Source organism: Bombyx mandarina, chromosome A1, assembly GCF_030267445.1.
Source record: "Bombyx mandarina strain Sakado chromosome A1, ASM3026744v2".
NCBI classification, from domain to species: Eukaryota; Metazoa; Arthropoda; class Insecta; order Lepidoptera; family Bombycidae; genus Bombyx; species Bombyx mandarina.
The window spans coordinates 19960170-19985646 of NC_143234.1; the positions used below are offsets into that span (position 1 = coordinate 19960170).

At 38.3% G+C, this 25477-nt stretch overlaps 1 protein-coding gene across 1 annotated transcript in view; it reads left to right on the plus strand.

The window, feature by feature from the left end:
* Positions 1-25477, plus strand: part of MCTS1 (malignant T-cell-amplified sequence 1 homolog) — a 31838-nt gene that overhangs the window by 3855 nt on the left and 2506 nt on the right. Inside the window, exons 2-3 of the mRNA XM_028174028.2 lie at positions 21647-21799; positions 22528-22628. Coding sequence (XP_028029829.1) covers positions 21647-21799; positions 22528-22628 — 254 coding nt within the window. The remainder of the gene's footprint in view (positions 1-21646; positions 21800-22527; positions 22629-25477) is intronic.

Consider the following 25477-nt stretch of genomic DNA (forward strand, 5'->3'; position numbering starts at 1 on the left):
CTTAAAGACGATATTATAATTTTAAATTCTCTAAAATTACCAAATTCATAAATATTTCGTGACATCCATAACATCGTCTTACTAGGAAAACATTTAAAAATAACAGTTTTCAGCGTAGATGGCTTGTTTGCCAAAAATAAACTTTAGTTTAACCTTCTGTTAGTTACACAGAAAATTATGGAGTTTTGTTGATCCAAAGTGTTTTTTATTAGCTAATTTAGTTCTTGCCTGCAATATTATCATTAAGTTTTTGTTTATTTACTTAAATCTTATAGACCGCAATAATTAATTTCATTAGAATACACATTGGAAACTGAAATTAGTGTTAAATTTGAAACTTTGTAACATTAAAATTGTTGTATGTAAGTTAAATATTAGGAAAGATAGATTGCTTTCATTGTTCTAAAATTGTTTGATTACCTTTTCTTTTGGTGGGTTAACAATTAAGAAATAAAATACGAAAAAATCCATTAATGTATTTTATTTTAAAAAAAATAAGTGTCTCGTATTCTTTTATTGATCGACTTTCTTGGCGCTGATATTAAGAATCCAAAACTTTTTACTTAAAATCGAAGAAAATAGAGTTTGCCATGGAATCAGCAATAAAATCAGATAAATCGATTATTTTATCTTCTGTGTAGTACGGAAAAACCGAATCCCGAATTATAGATTGGTTCAAGCCATTCATGATGCAAGTGATTTAAATAGCGTTATCTGTCTCGTGAATTACGTTCATGTTTCATGGTACAAAAAGCTACTAAAAGTTTTAGGGTAATGCAAGTTCAATATTGTAATTCGAATCGATTGAAAGATGTGAAGAGTGGCCTAAAGGATAAGACGTCCTGTGCATTCGTATTTAGCGATGCAACGATGTTCGAATCCCGCAGGCGGGTACCAATTTTTCTAATGAAATACGTACTTGAGCAATGTTCACAATTGACTTCCACGGTGAAGGAATAACATCGTGTAATAACAATCAAACCCGCAAAGTTACAATTTGCGTAATTACTGGTGGTAGGATCTCTTGTGAGTCCGCACGGGTAGGTACCACCACCCTGCCCATTTCTGCCGTAAAGCAGTAATGCGTTTCAGTTTGAAGGGTGGGGTAGCCGTTGTAGTATAAAACTCGAGATTTTCAACTCCTAAGGTTGGTGGCGGCATTAACGTTATAGATGTCTGGGCTCCGGTAACCACTTAACACCAGGTGGGCTGTGAGCTCGTCCAGCCATCTAAGCAATAAAAAAAATCAAAATATGTCTGTATTGAAGTATGCCCTAGAATTTCGGTATGTGCTTAGCCTAATACTAAAAAAGAATCTGGAGTAAAATATCAGGCGTGCCTACTCGTATCGGCCAATGCGACGGGTTCAGTACTACGGCAGGTACCAATTTTTACAAGTAGATATTATGTCCCAATTAAAACGTGTTCACAAAGATCCACGATTAAGGAATGGCGCGTTTTGTAAACATCAAACTTGTAAAGTTTATGCGTTATTTCCCATTAGCAGTGAACCATGGATACTCAGCTTCCCTCCCAATTCAGGATTCGTCATATACCTGAAAGCAGTACCCATGTACCCAAAAAAATACCAAAATCAAAACCCTGCATCTAATAACTATTCCATATATACTTAGCGCTAACCATATTGTAATTTTGTGGATACGTTACCAGTATTCATATTAAATTCTTCTTAATTATGTATTTCTATAACGGGATTCCACGATAATTTTTAGTTCAACGAGTTCGCTATATTTCGGGGCTATTGCAAGCATAAACTATTCTATTGAGAATGCAAGGGTTCGGCGTTCAAAATTGGTGCAGGTCCGCGCTGGATTAACGATGCGCTGGATCCAGCCCTTCTGGCCTCACGAGTGGTCCGTATCATGCCTCTTTCTGTTACGAAAGAGTTCGACTTCGAGGTGAAGAGACATGAATATCATATCCAAGGTTTCCCGATAACTATTTAACAATATCTGGCCTGGGAGCTCATCGGAACATCTACTATCAATAGAAAAAGTTTACCAAAACCTCTGTAGTTAGTTAATGAATGTTTTTATTACAATAAAGTTTTTCTAGCACATTTATCGATCGCGTCTGACCTTGGTACATGAAAGGTAAAGCCGTATTGGACATTGTAATTACAACATAAATCATGAATTAGTGACATGTCAATTAATACCTACTCTATTGTATTTTGGATATCATACCTAAATATTATTCTCCCGTTTTCCATACTTTACAAGTATTTGAAAGTTGGCGAATTGCACCCAATTTGTTTTTATGATCTTGTAAAGTTCTTGGTCCAATTGTCGCTTGGTTTTCCTCAAAGCCAAACTATCTTAAGCCCAAGTCAAAGAAAAGTAAGATATAGATATAAAAGTCTATATGTATACCTATAGTATATATACAAATTCTGTAGACACACATACAATATTTAGATAGTCTTTATCTCGGCACGATAGTTTGTTTGTGAACCGACTTGTGAGTGTTCAATCGACCTAAATCCTTAAGTTGCTTTTATCGGCTCAAAACAAAATATTTTAACCGTTTTTTATCTGTTTATGATTATACTTTAGATAGGAACATAATTTTATTAAGTTCCGGCTTCAAGAATTGGGCCACCACAATTGAGGCTTCGATGTCTCAAGGTGAGTTGCGGTATTCTTGTTGTGATGTTTAAGTAGTCTGTGAGTCTGTCTGTCTATCTACCTTAATAATACACAAATTACATTTAATATTAATTAATTTAATCATAGCTGCGATTATCGCGTTCTCGGTGCATACCTCCATGAGATCGAATAGATTTTATTGTTTCATGACGGACGGACATAGTTTTATTTTTGATAGCTTGATTTCAAATAAATTTCGTTAAATTCGTACAGAATGTATACGGGACATTCGCCGATACGAATATTCGCGCGGTGCGAACGGCGAAGCGTCTAGCGACTAAAATAAGAGCATAGAAATGTACCTAACAGCCTGGCCACGGGACATTCGCCGATACGAATATTCGCGCGGTGCGAACGGCGAAGCGTCTAGCGACTAAAATAAGAGCATAGAAATGTACCTAACAAGCCACGCGCACGGGCGACCGGCGAAGCGACCGGCGAAATGTACCGAGCGAATCGCGCGATGCGGCGGGCGAGCAAAACAAATGCATGAATACGGACGGCGCGAGCCACGGAGTCGAGCGGTAGTCGCGGCGAATAGTACAGTGATTAAATGAGTTTAGTTGTTTTCGCCGCGAAAAATTAAAACCGAAATTTTTATATTTTTTATTTATTTTTTATTTTATATTTTTAAAGTCGTCGTGGCCTAACGGACGTCCGGTGCAATCGTGTTGAGCGATGCACCGGTGTTCGAATATCAGGCGGGTACCAATTTTTGTAATGAAATACGTACTCAACAAATGTTCACGATTGATTTCCACGGTGAAGGAATAACATCGTGTAATAAAAATGAAATCCTCAAAATTATAATTTGCGTAATTACTGGTGGTAGGACCTCTTGTGAGTCCACACGGGTGGGTACTACCACCCTGCCTATTTCTGCCGTGAAGTAGTAATGCGTTTCGGTTTGAAGGGTGAGGCTGCCATTATAACTATACTTGAGACCTTAGAACTTATATCTCAAGGTGGGTGGCGCATTTACGTTGTGGATGTCTATGGGCTCCAGTAACCACTTAACACAAGGTGGGCTGTGAGCTCGTCCACCCATCTAAGCAATAAAAAAAATTTTGCTGAAATACTAGCTAGACCAGCTATTTGGAAGTCTAGCCACCCAAAGTATTTCTCGTACTTCTTGTGTAATTCTCCATCTATAGGTATACTCCGATTCTTATTCAAATCATGTACTTCACAATCTTTTCCAAATAATAGGTCCTGAACCAAAAAACTATTAATTTGTAAGCAATATCGAGATAATTTCGATATAGACATTTCGCTGTCGGACTTCCTTACTAGTCGCGGCGGCGAACGTGAGTACCCGTGGCCTGCAAACGGTGCTGCGCGAATGGTCGCCTCGTCCACCGCTTCGCTGTTCGCACCGCCGATCCCCGTGGCCAGGCCGTAACAAGCCACGCGCACGGGCGACCGGCGAAGCGACCGGCGAAATGTACCGAGCGAATCGCGCGATGCGGCGGGCGAGCAAAACAAATGCATGAATACGGACGGCGCGAGCCACGGAGTCGAGCGGTAGTCGCGGCGAATAGTACAGTGATTAAATGAGTTTAGTTGTTTTCGCCGCGAAAAATTAAAACCGAAATTTTTATATTTTTTATTTATTTTTTATTTTATATTTTTAAAGTCGTCGTGGCCTAACGGACGTCCGGTGCAATCGTGTTGAGCGATGCACCGGTGTTCGAATATCAGGCGGGTACCAATTTTTGTAATGAAATACGTACTCAACAAATGTTCACGATTGATTTCCACGGTGAAGGAATAACATCGTGTAATAAAAATGAAATCCTCAAAATTATAATTTGCGTAATTACTGGTGGTAGGACCTCTTGTGAGTCCACACGGGTGGGTACTACCACCCTGCCTATTTCTGCCGTGAAGTAGTAATGCGTTTCGGTTTGAAGGGTGAGGCAGCCATTATAACTATACTTGAGACCTTAGAACTTATATCTCAAGGTGGGTGGCGCATTTACGTTGTGGATGTCTATGGGCTCCAGTAACCACTTAACACAAGGTGGGCTGTGAGCTCGTCCACCCATCTAAGCAATAAAAAAAATTTTGCTGAAATACTAGCTAGACCAGCTATTTGGAAGTCTAGCCACCCAAAGTATTTCTCGTACTTCTTGTGTAATTCTCCATCTATAGGTATACTCCGATTCTTATTCAAATCATGTACTTCACAATCTTTTCCAAATAATAGGTCCTGAACCAAAAAACTATTAATTTGTAAGCAATATCGAGATAATTTCGATATAGACATTTCGCTGTCGGACTTCCTTACTAGTCGCGGCGGCGAACGTGAGTACCCGTGGCCTGCAAACGGTGTTGCGCGAATGGTCGCCTCGTCCACCGCTTCGCTGTTCGCACCGCCGATCCCCGTGGCCAGGCCGTAAATGATCAACCTCAGCAAGGTTAATTGCGAATTCTTCTGTCTCCGTTTCTAATTAAATATATTAATTCATATCAATGTTTGTGACCACATCATCGTTATAAATATTAAGTCGTAGTTACAATGAATGTCAAATAAACATTTAACCTTATCAAACGCGAACGAGAGGAGCTAGATACACTTGAAAAAAATCTTGTAAATGGAAATGTAGGTATATAGCGTAACGTAATGTATAATACAACTTTTATCCCGCTCTTCAAACCGGAAAGCTTATCAGCTTCGCGCCAAAAAAAAACAGGTTTCCAGAACGCCATAGAACAAGTAGCTACGTTAATTAAAATTTTTGCTGGTTTGATTTTTAGCACACGATGTATCCTTCGTAAATCAGACATAGACCATTTTCTGTGCATCTGCTTATAACTTGAACAATTCAACAAAACAAAATAGTAATTCCAAAATGTAGCGTTTCCTGGCCTCATATGATTTATATGCGCAGAAATTTTCCATTATTATTTGAAACGACCTAATAAAAGGACAAAATGGCGACTTCCTGCCGCCAGTAACGTCCTTGATATTCCCTACGATGTAGCGGTAATAACTCTTGTAGGTAGGCGTTCAATTAATGTCATAACGGTGTCAACACCAAACCTCTTAAAATCGAAGGGAATCGTTTTGTTCATCCAGAAAAGTGTTAAAAGCTCTTGTGTGTCATATATTAGCTGTTAACCGTGGCTTCGCCCGTGTGACTAAGAACAAGGAGCAATTATTTTTCTTTAATTTCATATTTTTTCTAAACATAATAAAAAAGCATCTCATTCTCATGGGAATTTTTGTGGGTAGAATATAGTTTCAATCTCCTGACCTAAAAATATCAGTTTAAAAGAAATATCAATCCGTTGATTCAACGTGAAAAGAGGACAAATAAACATAGAAACTAACATCCTTTTTTATGTAGCGAAGAAGACAGGCTCACTATTCGCATGATGAAAAGGTGGAAATCTGCCTAGATACCTACTTTACTTTCAAAATATGCCACTTTCAAAATCAGATATAGAATTTTTTTCTTGGTGTAACTCTATGACAAAGATCGAGACCTGCATAGATCGTCTTGTGATCTATTTATAATAAAATAGATCAATCGTTAATGATGTGGATGACTTCCAAGACGTGTCTCAAAAACGAAGTTTTGACATATTCTATACATATAGGTAGTTTATCTTCGCATTGACTTAGCAAACTAAGATCTTTGATTCAGCAAAGCACTGCTTCTTGCTAGGGCTAGTGTTAGTAATTATCTCAGCTTGAGTCTGTGAGCTCGCCTACCGGTCCGCGCGGTATTGGAATAGTCTAGAATAGTAGGTTAACAACTGGAAAATGAAATCAAAAATGGAATAACGGATATTAAATCGTATCCTCTACAGTAGCTTCACCGTAAAACGGGGCGATATCTATCAGCGCGGAATTAAGAGAGCGATGCGCAGTTTTATATTTCCTTACTGACGTAGTGTTCGATACGATAATTTATTTTAACTGTACGACTTAACCCATAGACACAGCCCACTGAGTTTCTCGCCGGATCTTCTCAGTGGGTCGCGTTTCCGATCCTGTGGTAGATTCTGCGAAACATTGCTCTTGCTAGGGCCAGTATTAGCAACACTCTGGTTTGAGCCCCGTGAGCTCAACTACACGTTAGGATGAAGCTGAAATAGCCTCTCAAGGCTATCAGAGTAGAAAAAAAACTGTACGAAATCGGAACCGGTGCTTAGTTAATAATTAAACGTAGCGCCTTTAGTTTCAACGCTAAAGTAACATTTATTAAGCTAGTCCTAGAGCTGTAATCAAAATTAAATATATTCATAATATACGATCTATGATACGAAATTGAATATTCAAATTAAACAGGAAAACGGAAGTAGATTTATCATAATATTTAATGCAGTAGATATAGCGTTAAATGTAAAATCAAAAATATGATAACCTCGAAATTGACTTCGTTTAATTAAAAGTTCTTTTAACACATCATCGCGGCGAGGTTGTATTAGTGTGTTGTATTTTTGTTTGCACAAAATATTGTTACATAGGTTTTCGTTAGTCGCAGACTTGATTATTTGTCTGCGATTTTTAAGGTCTGTCTGAATGTGCTTGTTTGGGGTTTCATCATTATCATTAAGCCCTGGCGTTAGCCGAGAGATAATTTCTAACGCAACAAATCTCATTGAAATGAATTTGCCTTTGTCCACTTCCATAATTATCATTTTTAACGTTTTCTCTTCAATATTAGGTGTTTCTTAGTTTGTGTTCTCTTTGGGTATTTTGATCGACATCTCCGATATACATGATAAGTCGATAAAGTATCTACCGATATGCGTATCAATGAATCCCTAATATTGTTTGATAATAGTCCAGTCTTTCGACAGCCATACCGTACCTAATTCTATTACTAAATACTTAATTACGCATTTAGTTTAGTTAGCATCATTCGAATTAATCTCAATGTCTTTACTTTCATCATCGGCCGCTGTATCAACGGTATTGTTTCTTAAAACAACTTTGGTAAAAATGCTTATGTGTATCATAGAAAATAACAGTTTCCTTGTAGACCCAACCTTGGTTTATTTAGCAATACAAATCCCTTAGTAAATATTAGCCGAGGACGCTCTGAAGCAGACTTTGAATAATAAGTATTTGCGTAATAGGTATAGCATTACAGTCTAATCCCGTGCTTGCGTCACCGACGCCCTTTACGGATTCACTAAGCTTAGAAATTTGAATACCTAGTTCAATCTATTGCATGAAGTGTCTCGGTGTCTTTTTGCTAGAAAAGACAAAGGTTTTTGAGAACCATTTTACGAAATTATATTCATATTTAAAAAAACGTTTTAAAAAGTGGATAAAAGCACCAACGGCAATCAAAGGTTCAGTCTCCATCTCGGCCAAACTCACTCTTTCGGCTCCTTTCTGCGAACTAATCGTATGTAAAGAGCGACCCAAGACAAATGTGGTAAAATGAAAAGACAGTGCGAGAGTGACTAGTATAAGAATTTTGTGTACTTTGGTGTAATGAGCAGGTGTGTTGCGATCCCGAAGTACTACATAAAGGGAACGTACTACATACGGAACGATCCGTCTGTACGATCCGTCGTTTCAGACCGATCGAAACGACGGTTCGATAGTGTATGTAAAGATCGTTAACGATTTATTATAACATGCTACTACCAATGGCGGATCCAGGGGAGGGTCATGGGGGTCATAACCACCCCTTGAGCTGGGTCCAGGACTTAGGTGGATCACTAATTGAATATAATGATTTTATTTATATATTTTGTCACCATACAGATTTTATGTAACTACATGCCTTCAATATTTAATAAATTGAATATAATATAATTTTGTATAATGGCAAACGTTTGGGAACGAACGCATCTTAATTTGACTATGTGACCCCCTCCTGGCGCCAAAGCTGGATCCGCTCTTGGCTACTACAGACGGATCATTCGGTATATGGGGCCCTTAAGGCTTTGTGAGATGTTGAAACACATCAGTCTGTCAAAAGTCATTCTCGGACTTGCGAAGTCTGATTTGGGAAATATAAAGCAACGGCTTGCAGTTTTAACTAAATAATGTACTACAGCCTCTACAGCTTTGAGCTCATGGCAGTCGTTGTCGACAGCGAGGTCGTCGACACTTGCCTTGTTTGGCCTCTGGTGGCATGCGCCCAAAAAGTACGCATTGGCCACAGATACGTCTTAATTGATATGCGTTTAAGTAGTATGTATGATGTGTCGTAGTATGCGTGTGTAGTAAGTTCTCATTCGTTTGTACAAAACCATCTTTGCAAAAATTACTCTGTTTAAAAAACATATTCTAGGTTAGCTCTTGCTTTCAATGTCGATATGCCAAAAAAAGATGACACAGTTACTAAACAAATTTTGGCGAGTCTGTTAGAGATTTATTTACGTTTAAGCTTTGATGAAGTTTTTACGACGTGCCAGACTCAACAATAGGGGAATTTCAATATTTTACTGTTCACTAAAACGTTTCTGTCTGAAATAAGCTGGTATTTTCTCATACTAGACTACAACTAGACTTCATACTAGATTACAAATCGTAGCTTCTGATTTTGTAGGTTCGTAGTAAACTCAATGTTTCCTTGTTCGACAAGCAAGACGAAAATATAATTTATTTTTTCAAAGAATCAATGAAGGAATGCAAGAAGTAGAAATTAGGAATGGGATTTTCATGATGGGCGTGAATAAAGATGTATGTATATACATATAGATAGATGTATGTATGTATAAAGATGTATTATTAAAATTGCGGACGAAAATCACGTACCTATTTCAATGATCAAAAATTATGTAAGTACCTACATATTTATCGTGACACGTTTGTTTTGCAGTTAACGTTTCGACTCTATTAAGATAATAATAAGATAAGATATAAATAATAATAATAATAATTGAAAAATAAGATAATAAATAATCGGAGATTGTTTTTGCTTGCTGCTGAAACGACATCCTGGTCACGTCTTGATCATGCCAATGGCAAAAGTACCAGTGCCATAGTTACTTGTATTTTTTTCCTACCTATGCTGATAGCCTTGAGAGGCTATATCAGCGTTACCCTAGCGTGTGGGTGAGCTCTCGGGGCTCAAAGTGGAGGTGTTGCCTAACACTGACCCTAGCAAGAGCAGTGCTTCGCAGAATCTACCAACGGATCGGAAACGCCACCCACTGAGAAGATCCGGCGAGAAACTCAGTGAGTTGTGTCTGTGGGTTAATTTACTCGCCGAGCCCTTCATCGCAAGCAACGGGTTTGGCGAGGACAGTGATCTATGCTTGAGGTACCTAAAAGCACCGTTAATGGATCAGGAGGATCCGTAATGAGTTTCGTAATGAGATCAGTAATGTGTTTTGGGCGACGTCGACTGTTTACCATTCGGTCCACAGGATCGGGTTGGTACTTGTAAGGACTTAACAATGAACATTAAGCGTAATACTGGAAAACCCTTATTCTAATAAGAGAAACTATCTAATAAAAGAAACGGACCTTTTCCAATTTTACAAGTTTACTTGAATTATCGATAACGATCACCAGTCTCGTATTTTTGGTACTCAATTACGACGTAATATACTAAGATGCTCTACTATGTGACAAATGAAGGAAAAGTATTTTTCAGTTATTGGTCGCAAAAACAACTTTGCTGTGGATGACCCGAAACTAGGTCGCAGTTCGTGGGGTCAACAAGTCCCAAAGTATAGTAAAACGTATCTATAATTGAATTGGATATATCATTATCTTTGGCTTACGAGGTTGAGGCGCTGTCTCAAGGCAATTGACACCCATTTCCCAAAGCACCATCCACTTTGATTAAGCACGTAATTGAAAACAATACAACTTAGTACTTCTCGATGGTCTACGCGAGTCGGAGACATGATTTAAACTACTTTTACTGTTTAATTCCGCGTTTTTTATCGTCAACTAGCTGACCCAGCAGATTTCGTAGTGCCTCAATCGATAAATAAAAGACCTAAACTTTTGTATAAAATAAACTTAAAACAAACAAATGAATCCGTCCGACGCGGGGGGACTTCAAAGGGTAAACAAAATAGTTATTTTTATTTAATTCCGAGCATTCTCTTAATTATCTACCATCTCTGGACTTCCACAAATAATTCAAGAGCAAAATTAGCCAAATCGGTCCAGCCGTTCTCGAGTTTTAGCGAGACTAACGAACAGCAATTCATTTTTATATATAAAGATAAACGTTTTTCTATTTTACAGTCGTCCTTGATGGCGAAAACCAAAGTATTCATATTCATAACCAATGCGATGACTATAAAAAGGCTAGATTAAAGCATTAAACTATATAGTTTTAATTACAACAATATTTACACGTCAAACTTGTAATATGATTTCTAGTTTGAAATCTAAAATATATTGATATAGATGCCATTATAGGTGGTCAGATCTGGTTAAGGTAGCGGTTTGTGGCTTTGTGGTGATCTATACCATGTGGTCCATGCTACCCATAATCGAACACTGTGGAGGAAAGTCACATGTGGTCATGATCCTCAGCAGTGAGAGAACGATGAAGAAGAAGAAGAATAGGATGCGGTAATCATTTAACACCAGCTATGCCGTCTGATGTTTGTTCGTCTTAGTTTTATTAACGAAAACCGGTCATGGACGAGAACAATAAAGTTGTGACAGTAAGTGTAAACGTAGAAGTAAAATTCCAATACGATATGTACCTACAGCTTAACGTGGAATGTTCTCGAACATTACGGATTACGACGTGAGTTAGGAGTGTTAGGAAAACAAACCGCGTTGTGTAAGCGTCACGTCTATTGCCAAGGACGTAGTGGCCTTAAGAAGCTAAGACAACGTAATAAAATAGGTTAATAGGTTACGCCGTTCCCATTTAAAGTTTGGTATCATGATAAAGCTAACATCCAAAGTAATCGATCGGCAAAACCTTTACACGTGCAACAGATTTTCATTAAATTTAATCATTCAAGTAAGGAACACACTATTTTATATTATTTTTGTCGTGTTTCAAGAATTTCTTCGAAGTCGTCGTGCCCTAGAGGATAAGCGATCCAGCGCAATTGTATCTAGCGATACACCGCTGCAACGGTGTCCGAATCCCGCAGGCAGGTACCAATTTTTCTAATGAAATATAATGTACTTAACAAATGTTCACGATTGACTTCCACGGTGAAGGAATAACGTCGGGTAATAAAAATCAAACCTCCTCTTGTGAGTCCGCACGGTGGGTACCACCACCCTGCCTATTTCTGCCGTGAAACAGTAATGTGTTTTAGCTTGAAGGGCGGGACAGCCGTTGTAACTATACTGAGACCTTAGAACTTATATCTCAAGGTGGGTGGCGCGTTTACGATGTAGATGTCTATGGGTTCCAGTAACCACTTAACACCAGGTGGGCTGTGAGCTCGTTCACCTATCTAAGCAATAAATGAATAAAAAATAACAATATAGAATAACGTCAAAGAATAGAATCATAAAAAAGACACACATTTGATAGGTACTGATTTATCGCGTCATCTGTAGGGACGTGTACTCAACAATGTACCTATAGTAAAAATAATAATTTCGAATAAGTCTATTATTATTGTGTGAATGTAAATAAAGAGCACAAATTTCAGTAATCTAGTATCATTAGCCTTGCCATTGGGGCCTAAAAAATATTAATAATACAGAATTGCTATTTTGCCTATGTAGAAATAGCACTCATCAATACTTGAAAATGACAATAATATTCGCGTTTTCTTTTGATATTTTAGTTAATTACTCAAAATTTATAATTGTTTGTCCGTACAACGTGTCTTTTTAATTACCTAATTAAATGTGACGCGAATTCTAATGTATGCTTTGAGCCAATTGTTTTTCAATTAACAATGTACGAAAAACATAGTGATAATGTCTTGATTTGTTTTGTGTTTGTGAAAACGTGATCGGACTGGAAAGTCGCACGTGTTTGGTTTTGTTCCGAGTATTACGACATTGAACGCACGGTTTCCGACGCAAGCGTGGGACGCGCAATAGGTACCTATTTCAAAGACTTTATTTGTTTATTTAAAAATTTAATACCTACACAACGAAAGATGGCTTTTTACTTTTAAAACATCATACCTAAAATATTCACTGTTTCATCATTCAACTTCATTTGATTGCAAATAGATATTAATATAATCACATGGGCAATATTATTTAGGTTAGTTTTTAAACTCTGAAGTACATAGTTGTATTTTTTTATTTACATTTTACATTTTACATTCGCCGGACGCCATTTTGTCTATAATAATTTGTATTTTTTTTATGGAGTGTATGGCCTGGTATCTAGACCTTTAGGCCAAGTCTTAAGTATTTTTATTCGGCTTACTATAATTTCCCCATTGTATTTTTGATGAATTTATATAGAGGCACGTAATAATTTGTATAGTATAGATTAGGTTAAAATTAAATGCCTACAGTGCCCAGACATATTATGTTATTTCGTACAGCTGTTCAATTATACGCAAATAAAGAATTCGTGCGTCACACAAATAGGTCGATCGATTGCAAAAACTAGTTTTGTTATCAACATATTTTAATTTATCGTAAAGTAGACTCTATGATTGTGGCATAGAAGTCACGAGCTATTGCGTGGAAATATTGCGAATTCGCACCAGTTTCCTCGTATTCGTGGTTTGAAAATAATTATAATATTCAGTTTGTTTTTCTGTGACCTTTTTAAGCTGATAGCAAACGTTTTAGAAGTCACTGTCGCCATTGCGTTTTTCAATGCCAAAAGTTCATTACGTTCCTGTTTGGTTGGCTGAATGGCTTACATACGGACTTACAAATATCTTATATTTTTTTGTTAATCACTTATTTAAACTTTTATTACTAAACATGTGCATTAGAAAATGTTCTACACCTAATGCCTTAAAGCTACGATTTTATTCTGTTTTATAGGTATAGAAAAAAACAGGAGACGAAAACAGCACATAGATAGCGAATAGTAATTATTTAAATTACGCGTTTATCGTGGAAGTCACTCGTGAACATGAGTTACGTACGTATTTCATTCTGAGGAATTGTTTGAGATGACACCATCATCTCGTTTTTACCATCGTACCGCCCGCCACCGGAGTAGAGTTCATCCATACTATCTGGAGCCGCTGCGTTCATCCACAATGCGTTTCCAGAGATCATTTTTGACACGTACCATCCGGCTTTGGAATGAGCTCCCCTGGTGCTATGACTTGTCCTTCTTCAAACGAGGCTTGTGGAGAGTATTAAGCGGTAGGCAGCGGCTTGGCTCTGCCCTTGGCATTGTTGCCGTAAATGAGCGACGGTAACCACTTACCTTCAGGTAGGCTGTATGCTCGCCTGCCTGCTCGGGCAATAAAAACTAAACAAAAAAAAGAATTAAAGAAATTTGTACCTGCCTGCCTAATTTTGACACCGGCATAGCCACATCCATCTGCACGAGTAGGTACATCAGGAGTCGTATCTTTTTGGCTACCAATATTTCCAGAGTATTGTTGTTCCATTTTCAAGACAAGTCCCCATCCGCTCAGTGATACAGCTATTACACTCTCCCAACTAATTTGCATACTTAAAACTGAAATGGTTGCCTGTTTAAAGCTAAAAAAACGTACCTAAATCTAATTTTGAACGCAGACAGGCATCTCTTAGTAAACAATTTAAACTATTGACATGATAGGAAAATACTCTTTGTAAGGACTAGACACTTGAATCAATAATAGTAAAAGTAATGTCTAATTGAAATGAATGTAACGTGAGAAACAATAATGTTTTTTCGGGGCGACCTCCCGCGGAGACAACCCCTTTAAGCTAATAAGAATCGGTAAGTTGAACAAACTCGAGTAACCTCAAATACAACGACCTCAAATAGAAATCATCGCGATAAAGCAACGGGCAAGTTACGGTAATGAGATTTCATTGGTGTGTGTCGTTGGTACCGTACCGTCTTCTAGATGTGATATTTTTGACTAAACTGCCAAAGTAAAAACTATTGACTTTGTCATAATTTTAATGTATTTGGGTTCACTTTACGATATGTTTCTCTTTCAATTTATCGTGGACAGTTCGGAAAGTCTGAGTCAGCGAAAAAATAGGGAGAATGAGGAACTCTTGTTAAAGTATAATCGGGGTGGGGGAAGGTTCTCGATCGCTCTAACTGCAGTGGCGGCTCTGGTGAGGATAGTTTAGCTGTATCTGTTATTTTCGAACGAAAAACGTCCAGTCAGACGACCGGGATACCGTTGGCTCGACAATGAAAAATATTTTGCAGTAAACAATGAAAAATATCTCGCAGTAAACAATGAACATTTCTCGTGTCAGACGTCAAGATGGATGAACCCACTGTAGTACCTAAGCTGTATAGTGGCGGATACCTTTTAGCCCCCCTTCCCTTTTCCTTTTTATTTACGAATTAACATTTATGTATTACACTGGCATTAAATCTGAAACACATTTTCCAAAAATCAATTATAAAAAAATAGAAAATATACCGCAATTCTTTGTTTTGCGGATTATTTGGCGCCCCTTTTTGAGTAGCGCCCGGGATATGATGCCCCCATGCTCCCCCTCGCTACGCCACTGAAGCTGTAGGTTAGTTTCAACACACTCTGACTAATTAGCTCACAAAAACGAACATCACTTAGGAAATGAATTTGAACAAAAATCTTTCACAATCCAAAATAGTTACGTTGTTATAATTTGTAATGCCATTCGAAGCCATCAAGGCATTCGTGTTCGTATTACTAAATAAAGTGTGGTTGGTATTCGCAGGATCAGGAATTGTGATACCATTTCGAGAAAGCGGCACGACATGAGAACACTCTCATCGATACCTACATTTTTGATCCTGCGGACCGAATGATTAACAGTCGACGTGACAAAACACGTAATTTCGGATCCACCCGATCCACTAACGGTGCTTTTAGGTACCCCAAGGACCGTTCATCGTTCTCGTCCAACCCGTTGCTTGCGTTAAATTAACCCACAGACACAGCCCACTCAGTTTCTCGGCGGATTTTCTCAGTGGGTCGCGTTTCCGATCCGGTTGTAGATTCTGCGAAGCACTGTTTTTGCTAGAGTTAATGTTAGCATTAACGTCAGGTTTGAGCCCCGTGAGCTCAACTACTAGTTAAGTTTACGCTGAAATGGTCTCTCAAGACCGTCAGCTTAGGAAGGGAAAAAAAGAGATATTCCAAGGATTGCAAACAGTGTCCTCAAATTGAATTTTACAAAAAATTCTAATAAGCATTTTAACAATAAGTTTATTTTGATTACGTTTCTTGTGTAATTTTTTTTATTTTTATTTATAGCTTAGATGGGTGGACGAGCTCACAGCCCACCTGATGTTAAGTGGTTACAGGAGCCCATGGACATCTACAATGTAAATGCGCCACCTACCTTGAGATATAAGTTCTAAGATCTCAGTATAGTTACAACGTCTGCCCCACCCTTCAAACCGAAACGCATCATTGCTTCACGGCAGAAATAGGCGGGGCGGTGGTACCTACCCGCGCGGACTCACAAGCGGTCCTACCACCAATTCAATTCAAATTAGGCATATGCATTTTACGTAACATAAACGGTGTACGTAAAATAGATGCGTTGATAATTGTAGCTGGCACTCGTTTAGTTTAATTACTATTGGTACCAGCGACGATCGAGATCAAGATTGCTTGCTCCTTCATCAACATTAGCAAATAATATGCCAATTCATTCGTGTTTCTATTTACAATGGCGTTCCAACCTTGCCTTAGTTTGGCAGTGTCCGGTATGACCTCCAAAGACTGCGCCCTAAGGGAAAAAGGGGCCTTTCGATTTTACGGCTATTGATAAGTGATAGATTACCTATCTTTGAAAATACGGTCTGTACGCCAAAATGTATGACTTGCTTAATGATAAGAATATTAGTCATACTAGACGTACTTTTTTTATTATTTTTTTGAGATTATGCATATCATATATTTTATTCCCATTTATTATACCATTAATATAAATTTCATTGCACCTATCACTATTTACTCTGCACTACCTTTGGTTGACTGGTAGAGAATGCCTTAGGCATTAAGTCCGCCAATGTAAATTTTACATGAAGTGTAATAAATAAAAAATAAAAATAAATATTTGTACGCCAGGGCGTTTGTCATGTGGATGAAAAAATTTTGTTGCGCCGTGACCTGTGTGAGTATGCAGCGATTTGGCTTGGTGACTTGGCATAATAATTCAATAGAAGTCCACGAGCGTCGATAGCCTTTTACTATAAGGTGGGCCTTATGCTCGTTTGCCTACAAAGGCTATAAAAATACCAGCTGCTCCGCGACAAATACGATAAAGTTGGCCTACATTTATGGGAACACTTGGTATTAGATCGTCCGGCTTGATTTTGTCATAAAGTAAACATTCCGGTTCGGACAGGCGGGACATTGCGATATTTAAATGCGTGATTGAATTAATGTCTGACGGTAAATTGTCTACGTTGTCTTCTCTAAGGGCCTAAGGGGTCAGTTGATCCCCTGAAAAGAAGGGAACAGCGAGATTAGCTATAGGTTCGCGTCTGTAAAACTGCATGTTACAAAATGTGTGAGATGCGTCTTACTGTGGGAGTAGTGAAAAGAATTATAAATCCAGTATCGGGTTACATCAACACCGAGCTTTAAAATACCCTGTAAAAAATACCCACCATCAAGGGCGTTGTCTCGTCTGTACCTGCATAATAAAAAAAAAGGATTTCAAATTTTTATATTCCTATAAAATATTACGCGTCAACTTAATAATAATATTACGCGTCAATATACCTAACTAATGCGATAAATAACAGTGCTATATTATCGCAAAACGGATTCCAATCGTATCTAATTAATTCTTATTGTATGTAACACGTAACATAATTTTTTTTATTAATCTTTCATCTCAAGTCAGAGAATTCGGGATTCTCAAAATAAAGTTTTGCTCCAGTGAAAGATTAGAAATTGTGAAATATTATATAAGTTGACGCTAATAACAATGTTTTTCAACAAATAGACCGTTAGATCTGTCATCCGGCACGAGATAACATCAATTTATAAACACGGATGTTCATCATTGTAACTTTGATGATATATGTTTAGAATTGATGTGGCTTAATCCACAATTCTTATTTTTTTTTAAATCCAAAAATGTAATGCAAGAATTGTTATTTTTTAGTTTTTCGATTTTAATACATTAAGGTATGTGCTTTATTTGAAAGAGACGGAAAGAGTACTTTGTCCTTTTCTGAACTAAAAGTGACTTTAATTTTATAAACCGTGACATGTTTATAAGTCGTTCGAAGTATAAAACTCTATACTATAACTATACTGAGACCTTAGAACTTATATCTCAAGGTGGATGGCGAATTTACGTTGTAGTTGTCTATGGGCTCCAGTAGACACTTAAGCAATAAAAAAAATTCCTTACATTTTTTAGCTAAGCCCCTTCACTTCTAAAGGTGCGACATCCTAGTCTTGCCATAAATACAAAGGAAAAAAAAATTCTATTGCAAATAACATTTATTACTTTTACAGTGTGTTAGTTTAATACATAAATATAAAACAATTTAAAGTATAAAAAGCTTATTCGAAGTGGTCTCATATATGGTGTGTCAATAGAAGCACGCACTCTTTCCATGGGAAAATTTTTGACTGCCAATCGTACGGATTGTTTTAGGGACTCCAAATTATCATGGCGTTTAGAGCAAGCCGTACTCTCTAAAACTGACCATAAATCATAATCCAGCGAATTAAGATCGGGACTAGACGACGGCCAGTCTTCAGCTCTGATGAAGTCCGAAACGTTCGGTTCCAACCAAAACTGCGTAGACCGAGCTTTATGACCTGGCGCCGAGTCTTGCTGGAAGGACCATTCTTGATTATTTAACATGGTGTTGTTAAGGGGCTTCACTACCTTCTCAAGAATGGTATCTTGATACACTTTTGCCGATGTTTTGATACCTTTTTCACAAAAGTATGGCTCAGTCACTCCTTCATAGCTAATACCCCACCAAACCATCACTGAAGTCGGATAGTGCCCACGTTGCACTCTGTCGACTAATTGGGAAGCTTCCTTAGAGCTTTGAGCATAAATACGGTCATTTTGTTTGTTAAAATATTGCTCAATTGTAAAAAAATTCTCATCCGTAAACAAAAATTTTCTATCACCTCCCTTTGCGTACCGCTTCTGTAGTTGTTTCGATTTTACCACGCTATTCTCTTTTAAATTATCAGTTAAGAAATGACCAGTACGTCTCTTATAGGCTGTAAGTCCTAAGTCATCTTTTAAAATACGCGACATGGTTATAGGTGCTATCTTCATCTCCCGAGAAAATATTTTATGTTTTCGGACAGGATTACTGCGAATTCTTTCCCTTACTGCTTTGACCACTTTTTTCGTACGAACACCACGTGGACGGCCAGATCTTTTTCTGTCACAAACTGAGGATGTCTCATTGCACCTATTAATAGCCCGGTACACAAAAATTTTACTAATACCAAGCATATGGAGAGTTTTAAAAATTGCATTTGGCTCCATACCTACTTTGTGTAATGCAATCACAGCTATTCGGTTCTCTTTATCACCCCACTCCATTTTAATATCGCAAAATATTGTACAATGTATTGGCGCCAAAATGAGAAAACTCAATGAGCAATCATATAAAAATGACAGATTCCAAATTCAAATGTAATATTTTGTTTATTTTTAATTGTAACAGTATTTATGGTCAGACTAAGTATACTCGTATGTATGTAATATGTACATACTTTAGGTACGTTGTGGGTACGTGTGGTACGATTGTTGCAAAAAAACGATAAATAATATATTTGATCGGTTTTTACAATGTTTTTACTGGTCCATATTAACAGACTCGTTGTCTTATACATCAAACTTGAGTCGACCTATGTAATAACACATAAGTGTATGTTAATTGTAGGTCTCTTTGCTAGGACTAGTGTTAGCAAATTCTCTCAGGTTGAGCCCGTGAGCTCACCTATTCGTTCGGGTATTGCTGGAATAACCTCTCAGGCTTAAAAAAAGTAGGTCTGTTCCTGAAATTTGTATATCTCCTACGCTCTCGGGCTATATACGTTCCGTTCTTAAAGACAGCTGTCACCAAATTATCCTTAAACATAAAACTACAGGGAAGACGCGGTCACCAAATCACAGGTCGCTAACACCACAAAGTAATGTTACGTTTTAGTGACAGGGTCGATTCCCTGCTGTGTCAAGGTCGACGGAGGTACTGTAACGGTGTGAACGATTTGCGGCTTAATTACGAAAATATTGATTTAAGGCGTTGAACACACGACTCGTCCAAGTTAATCATAGAGAGCGCCCGCCGTGTAATAAAAATCTAACAGGGCCGGTGCAATGACCTATTGACACATCCACGAATTGCGGTTGGCCGAAAAAAACGAAACTCGGAAGCAATTCAATCAAATAATAACGAAATAGACGGAAGGCTTTATAAGAATCGATTTTCATATTGTATAGATTATTATGGCATATAGATTATATTTTGAAAATTTAATTTGATTGATTTTCCTTTAAAAATTGTTAATTTTCCAATTTAAATATCAGCCAAATATTTTCGTTTAGTATTAGTCTATAAGATAAACTCTTTGTCGATTAACTTAAAAATATCTCTAGGCTTCAAGGATCTTATGAAGAGACAATAATTTTATAACTTCGCTCTAAAATCTTGGCTAATACCAACAGAAAAAAAGTCATTTCTCATTGTCATTTAAGCGTGTTTTTTTAAAGTTTAAATTACATAGATATATTTCTCTAACTATTATGGCTGCCAGTGTTGACAGCTAGCCGTTATTGTATGCTCCGTCACTATGCGTGTGTGTACGTACGAAAATTGCATCACACGTTGTAGCTGTAAGGCCTCATACCCACACAGTCTGAAGCGTCGTGGTCGCCGTCAGCGATTGGAAGTTAAATAATTAAATAAATATACTTAATGAACACGCCGAACCTAGATGAGTTTATTGGTAGTTAATGGCTCTAGTATTCACCTCACAAGTTTATGTTGTACCATATTATTGTATGTATGTCATCCTAATTGCTCTGCTTCATTGTGAAACAGCAATAAGAAGTTGATGATTATTATATTAAAATTGTGCATTACCCATGTAAATTCAAAGGCTTGGAAGAATCAGCTATATACACAATTACATACATTCATTATGATCGAAGCGATATTTTCGTCATACATGCTCCACGCTTGTTGAATTCGGCCTTCTTTCTATCACTACATATATGACTAACGGCATTTCAAAATTATATGGTAAAATTTACATTTTAAGCAACCCAGCGACAGTTGCAATGCGTATGCACGAGCATTTAGCCTGCAAATGTGTATGGCGAACGAAACCGTGTTATTACGAAACATTAAAACAGCCTCGCACTAAAAAAAAATTTCCGCGTTTCTCTTTCAAGAACCTAGTTTTGGCGAAAAGAACGAATATAGTTACAGTGATCGAAATATTACGGTTTCAAACTTCTGAATCTACCTTCAAAAAGGGCGCCCCCACGAAGCTTATGTTTGCTGTGAATCCGTTATAAGTTTTTAAAGAATGAACAGTGGCTATTACATTACAATTCCGATTGCGATTTCAAAAGCCTGTAATTCGATTGATCATAAACGTAACAGCCGCAAGTCTGACTACTGTTGTTAAACAACACTGATATCATGATGCCGTCAAAATATCATCAAAATCACCGCTAGAGCATGGCTTGTTGCCCTCGACCGGAATCTTTTTCGTCTTTCTCTTTTCGTCCTTTTTTGTGGACATTCCGCATCGCGATTACTGATTTTACCAATCTTTAAAAAATCAAGTCAACACGATCGTCTTCAATTTAAAAACATAGGCTTCGAGAATTGTCATAGCCATAGCTTTAACTTCAAAACTGTACAATTTTATTGTGAAGCATCAACGTGAGATCAACTTCGTGCTGTGTATGTATTAAGAATAAATTAATAATAATTTTCATTCTCTATTTTCAGGTTTGATGAAAAGGAAAGCATATCGGGTGTGCAACAGCTCAAGTCCTCGGTCCAGAAGGGCATAAGGGCTCGCCTTTTGGAACTGTACCCTCATTTGGACAACTACATTGACCAGATCTTACCCAAGAAGGATACGTTTAGGATTGTCAAATGGTTAGTACTTATAATCATTGCAGTTCATTGACGAACTTTCGACAGATGTTTGAAATTCTTGTGGTATACAGAAGCAGGACGTCCACAGCAGAACAGTGCCGGTTTCGCCATTCAGCTGGAAGCACAATTGCTTCGGGCTCCTCCGCGCCTTGAAGGGCCCCAGCACGCAAAATACTTAGTACTAGTAGTAAAACCGCACAACTAATTTAAATTGTTATAGCCGTGCCCATACTGTACTTGTACAAGTCCATTCAAATTATAAATATTATTATTTTGCATATGCAAACAACGTGATCACGGGTGGACTAGTGAACCAATGCTCACAATTTAAGGGCTCGTTTGGTCATATTAATATATGTTAAGGGTCCCGCGTTGGTTCTATCCAGCACTGATGGAATACAGACTTTTATTGGTGTTAGGGTTTTTTTTAGCTTGCAATGTTACCGCTATCTTGCCTGTTTCTGTACCAAAGCCATCTTGTGTTCCGCTTTAATGGGAGAGTATGAAATGCCATTGTAACTTCGACCTCGTGTCTTAAGGTGCAAGACAGCATTCGCGTTGTGACGTTTATCGTTTCGTAACCTTGTCTACCCGTCTAGAGCAGTAATAAAAATCTACTTCCCAATTCAGTTTCAGCGTCAATTTCTGGAATAATGTTCCATCATTGTTTTTCCGTCCTGTCATAGTAATATGAAATCAATTTTTGAGAGTATACTTTAAAATTTCAGTCACGATCACCTCGAGATAATGGTGAACAGTGCCGGCGACTTGCTATTCTTCAGACATCGCGAGGGTCCCTGGATGCCAACCTTAAAACTACTGCACAAATGTAAGAGGAATTTAAATATTTTTTTTGTTATTTTTTTTTTATTGCTTAATTCGGTGGACGAGCTCACGGCCCACCTAATGTTAAGTGGTCACCGAAGTCCATATGCATATACAACGTAAATGCCCATCTACCTTGCGATATTAGTTCTAAGGTCTCAGTTTGTACAGTAGGTACAAGGCTGCCCCACCATTCAAACCGAAACGCATTACTGCTTCACGGCAGAAATAGACAGAGTGGTGGTACCTGCCCGTGCGGACACACAAGACGTCCTCCCACCAGTAATTACACAAATGATAGTTTTGCGGGTTTGATTTTTATTACACGATGTTATTCCCTCACCGTGGAAGTCAATTGTGAACATTTGTTAAGTACGTATTTCATTAGAAAAATTGGTAGGTACCTGACTGCGGGAATGGAACACCGGTGCATCGTAAGATACGAATGCACCGGACGTCTTATCCTTTAGGCAACGACAACCTAAAATTAGTTTTATCTGTTTCTAGGTGTTAGGGTGAGCGTGTTTAACGCCGGAGTGGTAGATAACACAGAATAATTTCCACGATGTAGCACCCTTAATCTTAAGTTGTAAACGACGGTAAATATTGCACACCGACTTTTGGATATAGGCAATTAGTTCAGACACAGCCCACTGAGTTTCGCGCCGGATCTTCTCAGTGGGTCGCGTTTCCGACCCGGGGGTAGATCCTGCAAAGCACTGCTCTTGCTAGGATTCGTGTTAGCAAAGTCGTCAGTTTTGAGCCCCGTGAGCTCACCTACTAGTTAAGGTTACGCTGAAATAGCCTCTCAAGGCTAGGTAGGTAGTACCGTAGGCTAGGTAGGTAGGTAGTAGATAGGTAGGTATAGCTAGTATCAGGTTAGATAGGAAAAAAACAAAAAGATGACGCTCTACGAACTAAGCCGATTGTGTCTTTCTGAAAGTCGATGTGCAATATTTATCGCCAGGTACTGTATTTTGAAATTTCGAGTGGTTTTTTCAATATTTCAAGGCGGGTAGGGGCGATTTAGTTGTGTTTATGTGGACTTCAGCTATTGATTAACGTTAGGCGGGTAGTTAGCTTTATTCTACGTCAAAAACAGTTTCTAGTCAATTTTCAAAGTATCCGAGTTGATCTAACCACGATTTAGGTGCATAAACCTATTTCTGCCGTGAAGCAGTAATGCGTTTCGGTTTGAAGGGTGGGGCAGCCGTTGTAACTATACTGAGATCTTAGAACTTATATCTCAAGGTGGGTGGCGCATTTACGTTGTAAATGTCCATGGGCTCCAGTAACCACTTAACACCAGGTGGGCTGTGAGCACGTACAAACATCTAATGTTCACAATAACAAAATCTCGTTCCAATTAGAAAAGAGATTTTGTTATTGTTTAAAATAAAACACGTAAGACCAGTGAAAGGTTTTTAGCAAAGTTTCATTTTGGAAATACGCAACCGTAATTTTAGTTATTCGCACTATTTTAGGGAAAATAAATGAAGTGTATTTGCTTTTTATGATTCGATAAATAACAATTATCGTCATTACTGCCTTATTGTATTAAGAACCAGACAATTATTGGAAATGAGCATGATGATATTATTTCATAAATTTCCTCATACCTGTCTGACGTATAAATGGAATTTCCCTGTTGTTCTTCCTAATATTCTTGCTAATGCGGTCAACCTTGTATGATGTGGTTGTACGTGGAAGAAATAGGCAGGAATTTCTCGTTGTCAACGTCATTAATATAATCCTAATATATTACCGTCTGTACCGTACCGTAGTTATATTACGGCACGTCCTTGCGGATCCAGCAGACTTTTTATTTTTTTATTGCTTAGATGTGTGGACGACTTCATAGCCCACCTGGTATTAAGTGGTTACTGGAGCCCATAGACATCTACAACGTAAATGCGCCACACACCGTGAGATATAAGTTCTAAGGTCTCAAGTATAGTTACAACGGCTACCCCACCCTTCAAACCGAAACGCATTACTGCTTCACGGCAGAAATAGGCGAGGCGGTGGTATCTACCCGTGCGGACTCACAAGAGGTCCTACCACCAGTAAAAAATCCAATAACCTTTGCATTAGACGCCTTCAGCTCTAGCACTAGGAGCAGGCTTAGGAACCCCGGTAACCGTACTCGTGCAGCCTAACTCATTCCCAACTCGCTGAGTTTCTCGCCGGATCTTCTCAGCAGGTCGCGATTCTGATCCGGTAGTAGATTCATTCGCGAAGCGGCTTGTTAGATCACTTTTGGAAGCGCTCGGGCAGCTGTTAACAAATTCCACCCCTTCTGGCTAAGCCTTTGCTCGCCCACCTGCCCTGGTGAAACTGGAGAGGCCTGCGGACCACCAGTAATACCTCAAACAAAAATATAGAATAACATATATTACGTCTGAGTGCACGTATCTAGTCTCGAACTGAGGTCGTCTTGTCTTCGGCTGAACATACCTAGTCGACGTCACTGAATTCTCTCCTTACACTCACCGTTCAATAACCCGATGAGAGTGGCAGAGTACTTGCAGAATGAGAGTCTGAAGTCGTCGTGGCCTAAAGGATAAGACGTCCGGAGCATTCGTTGTTGCGATGCACCGGTGTTCGAATCCCGCAGGCGGGTACCAATTTTTCGAATGAAATACGTACTTAACAAATGTTCACGATTGACTTCCACGGTGAAGGAATAACATCGTGTAATAAAAATCAAACCCGCAAAATTATAATTTGCGTAATCACTGGTGGTAGGACCTATTGTGAGTCCGCACGGGTAGGTACCACCGCCCTGCCTATTTCTGCCGTGAAGCAGTAATGCGTTTCGGTTTGAAGGGTGGGGTAGCCGTTGTAACTATA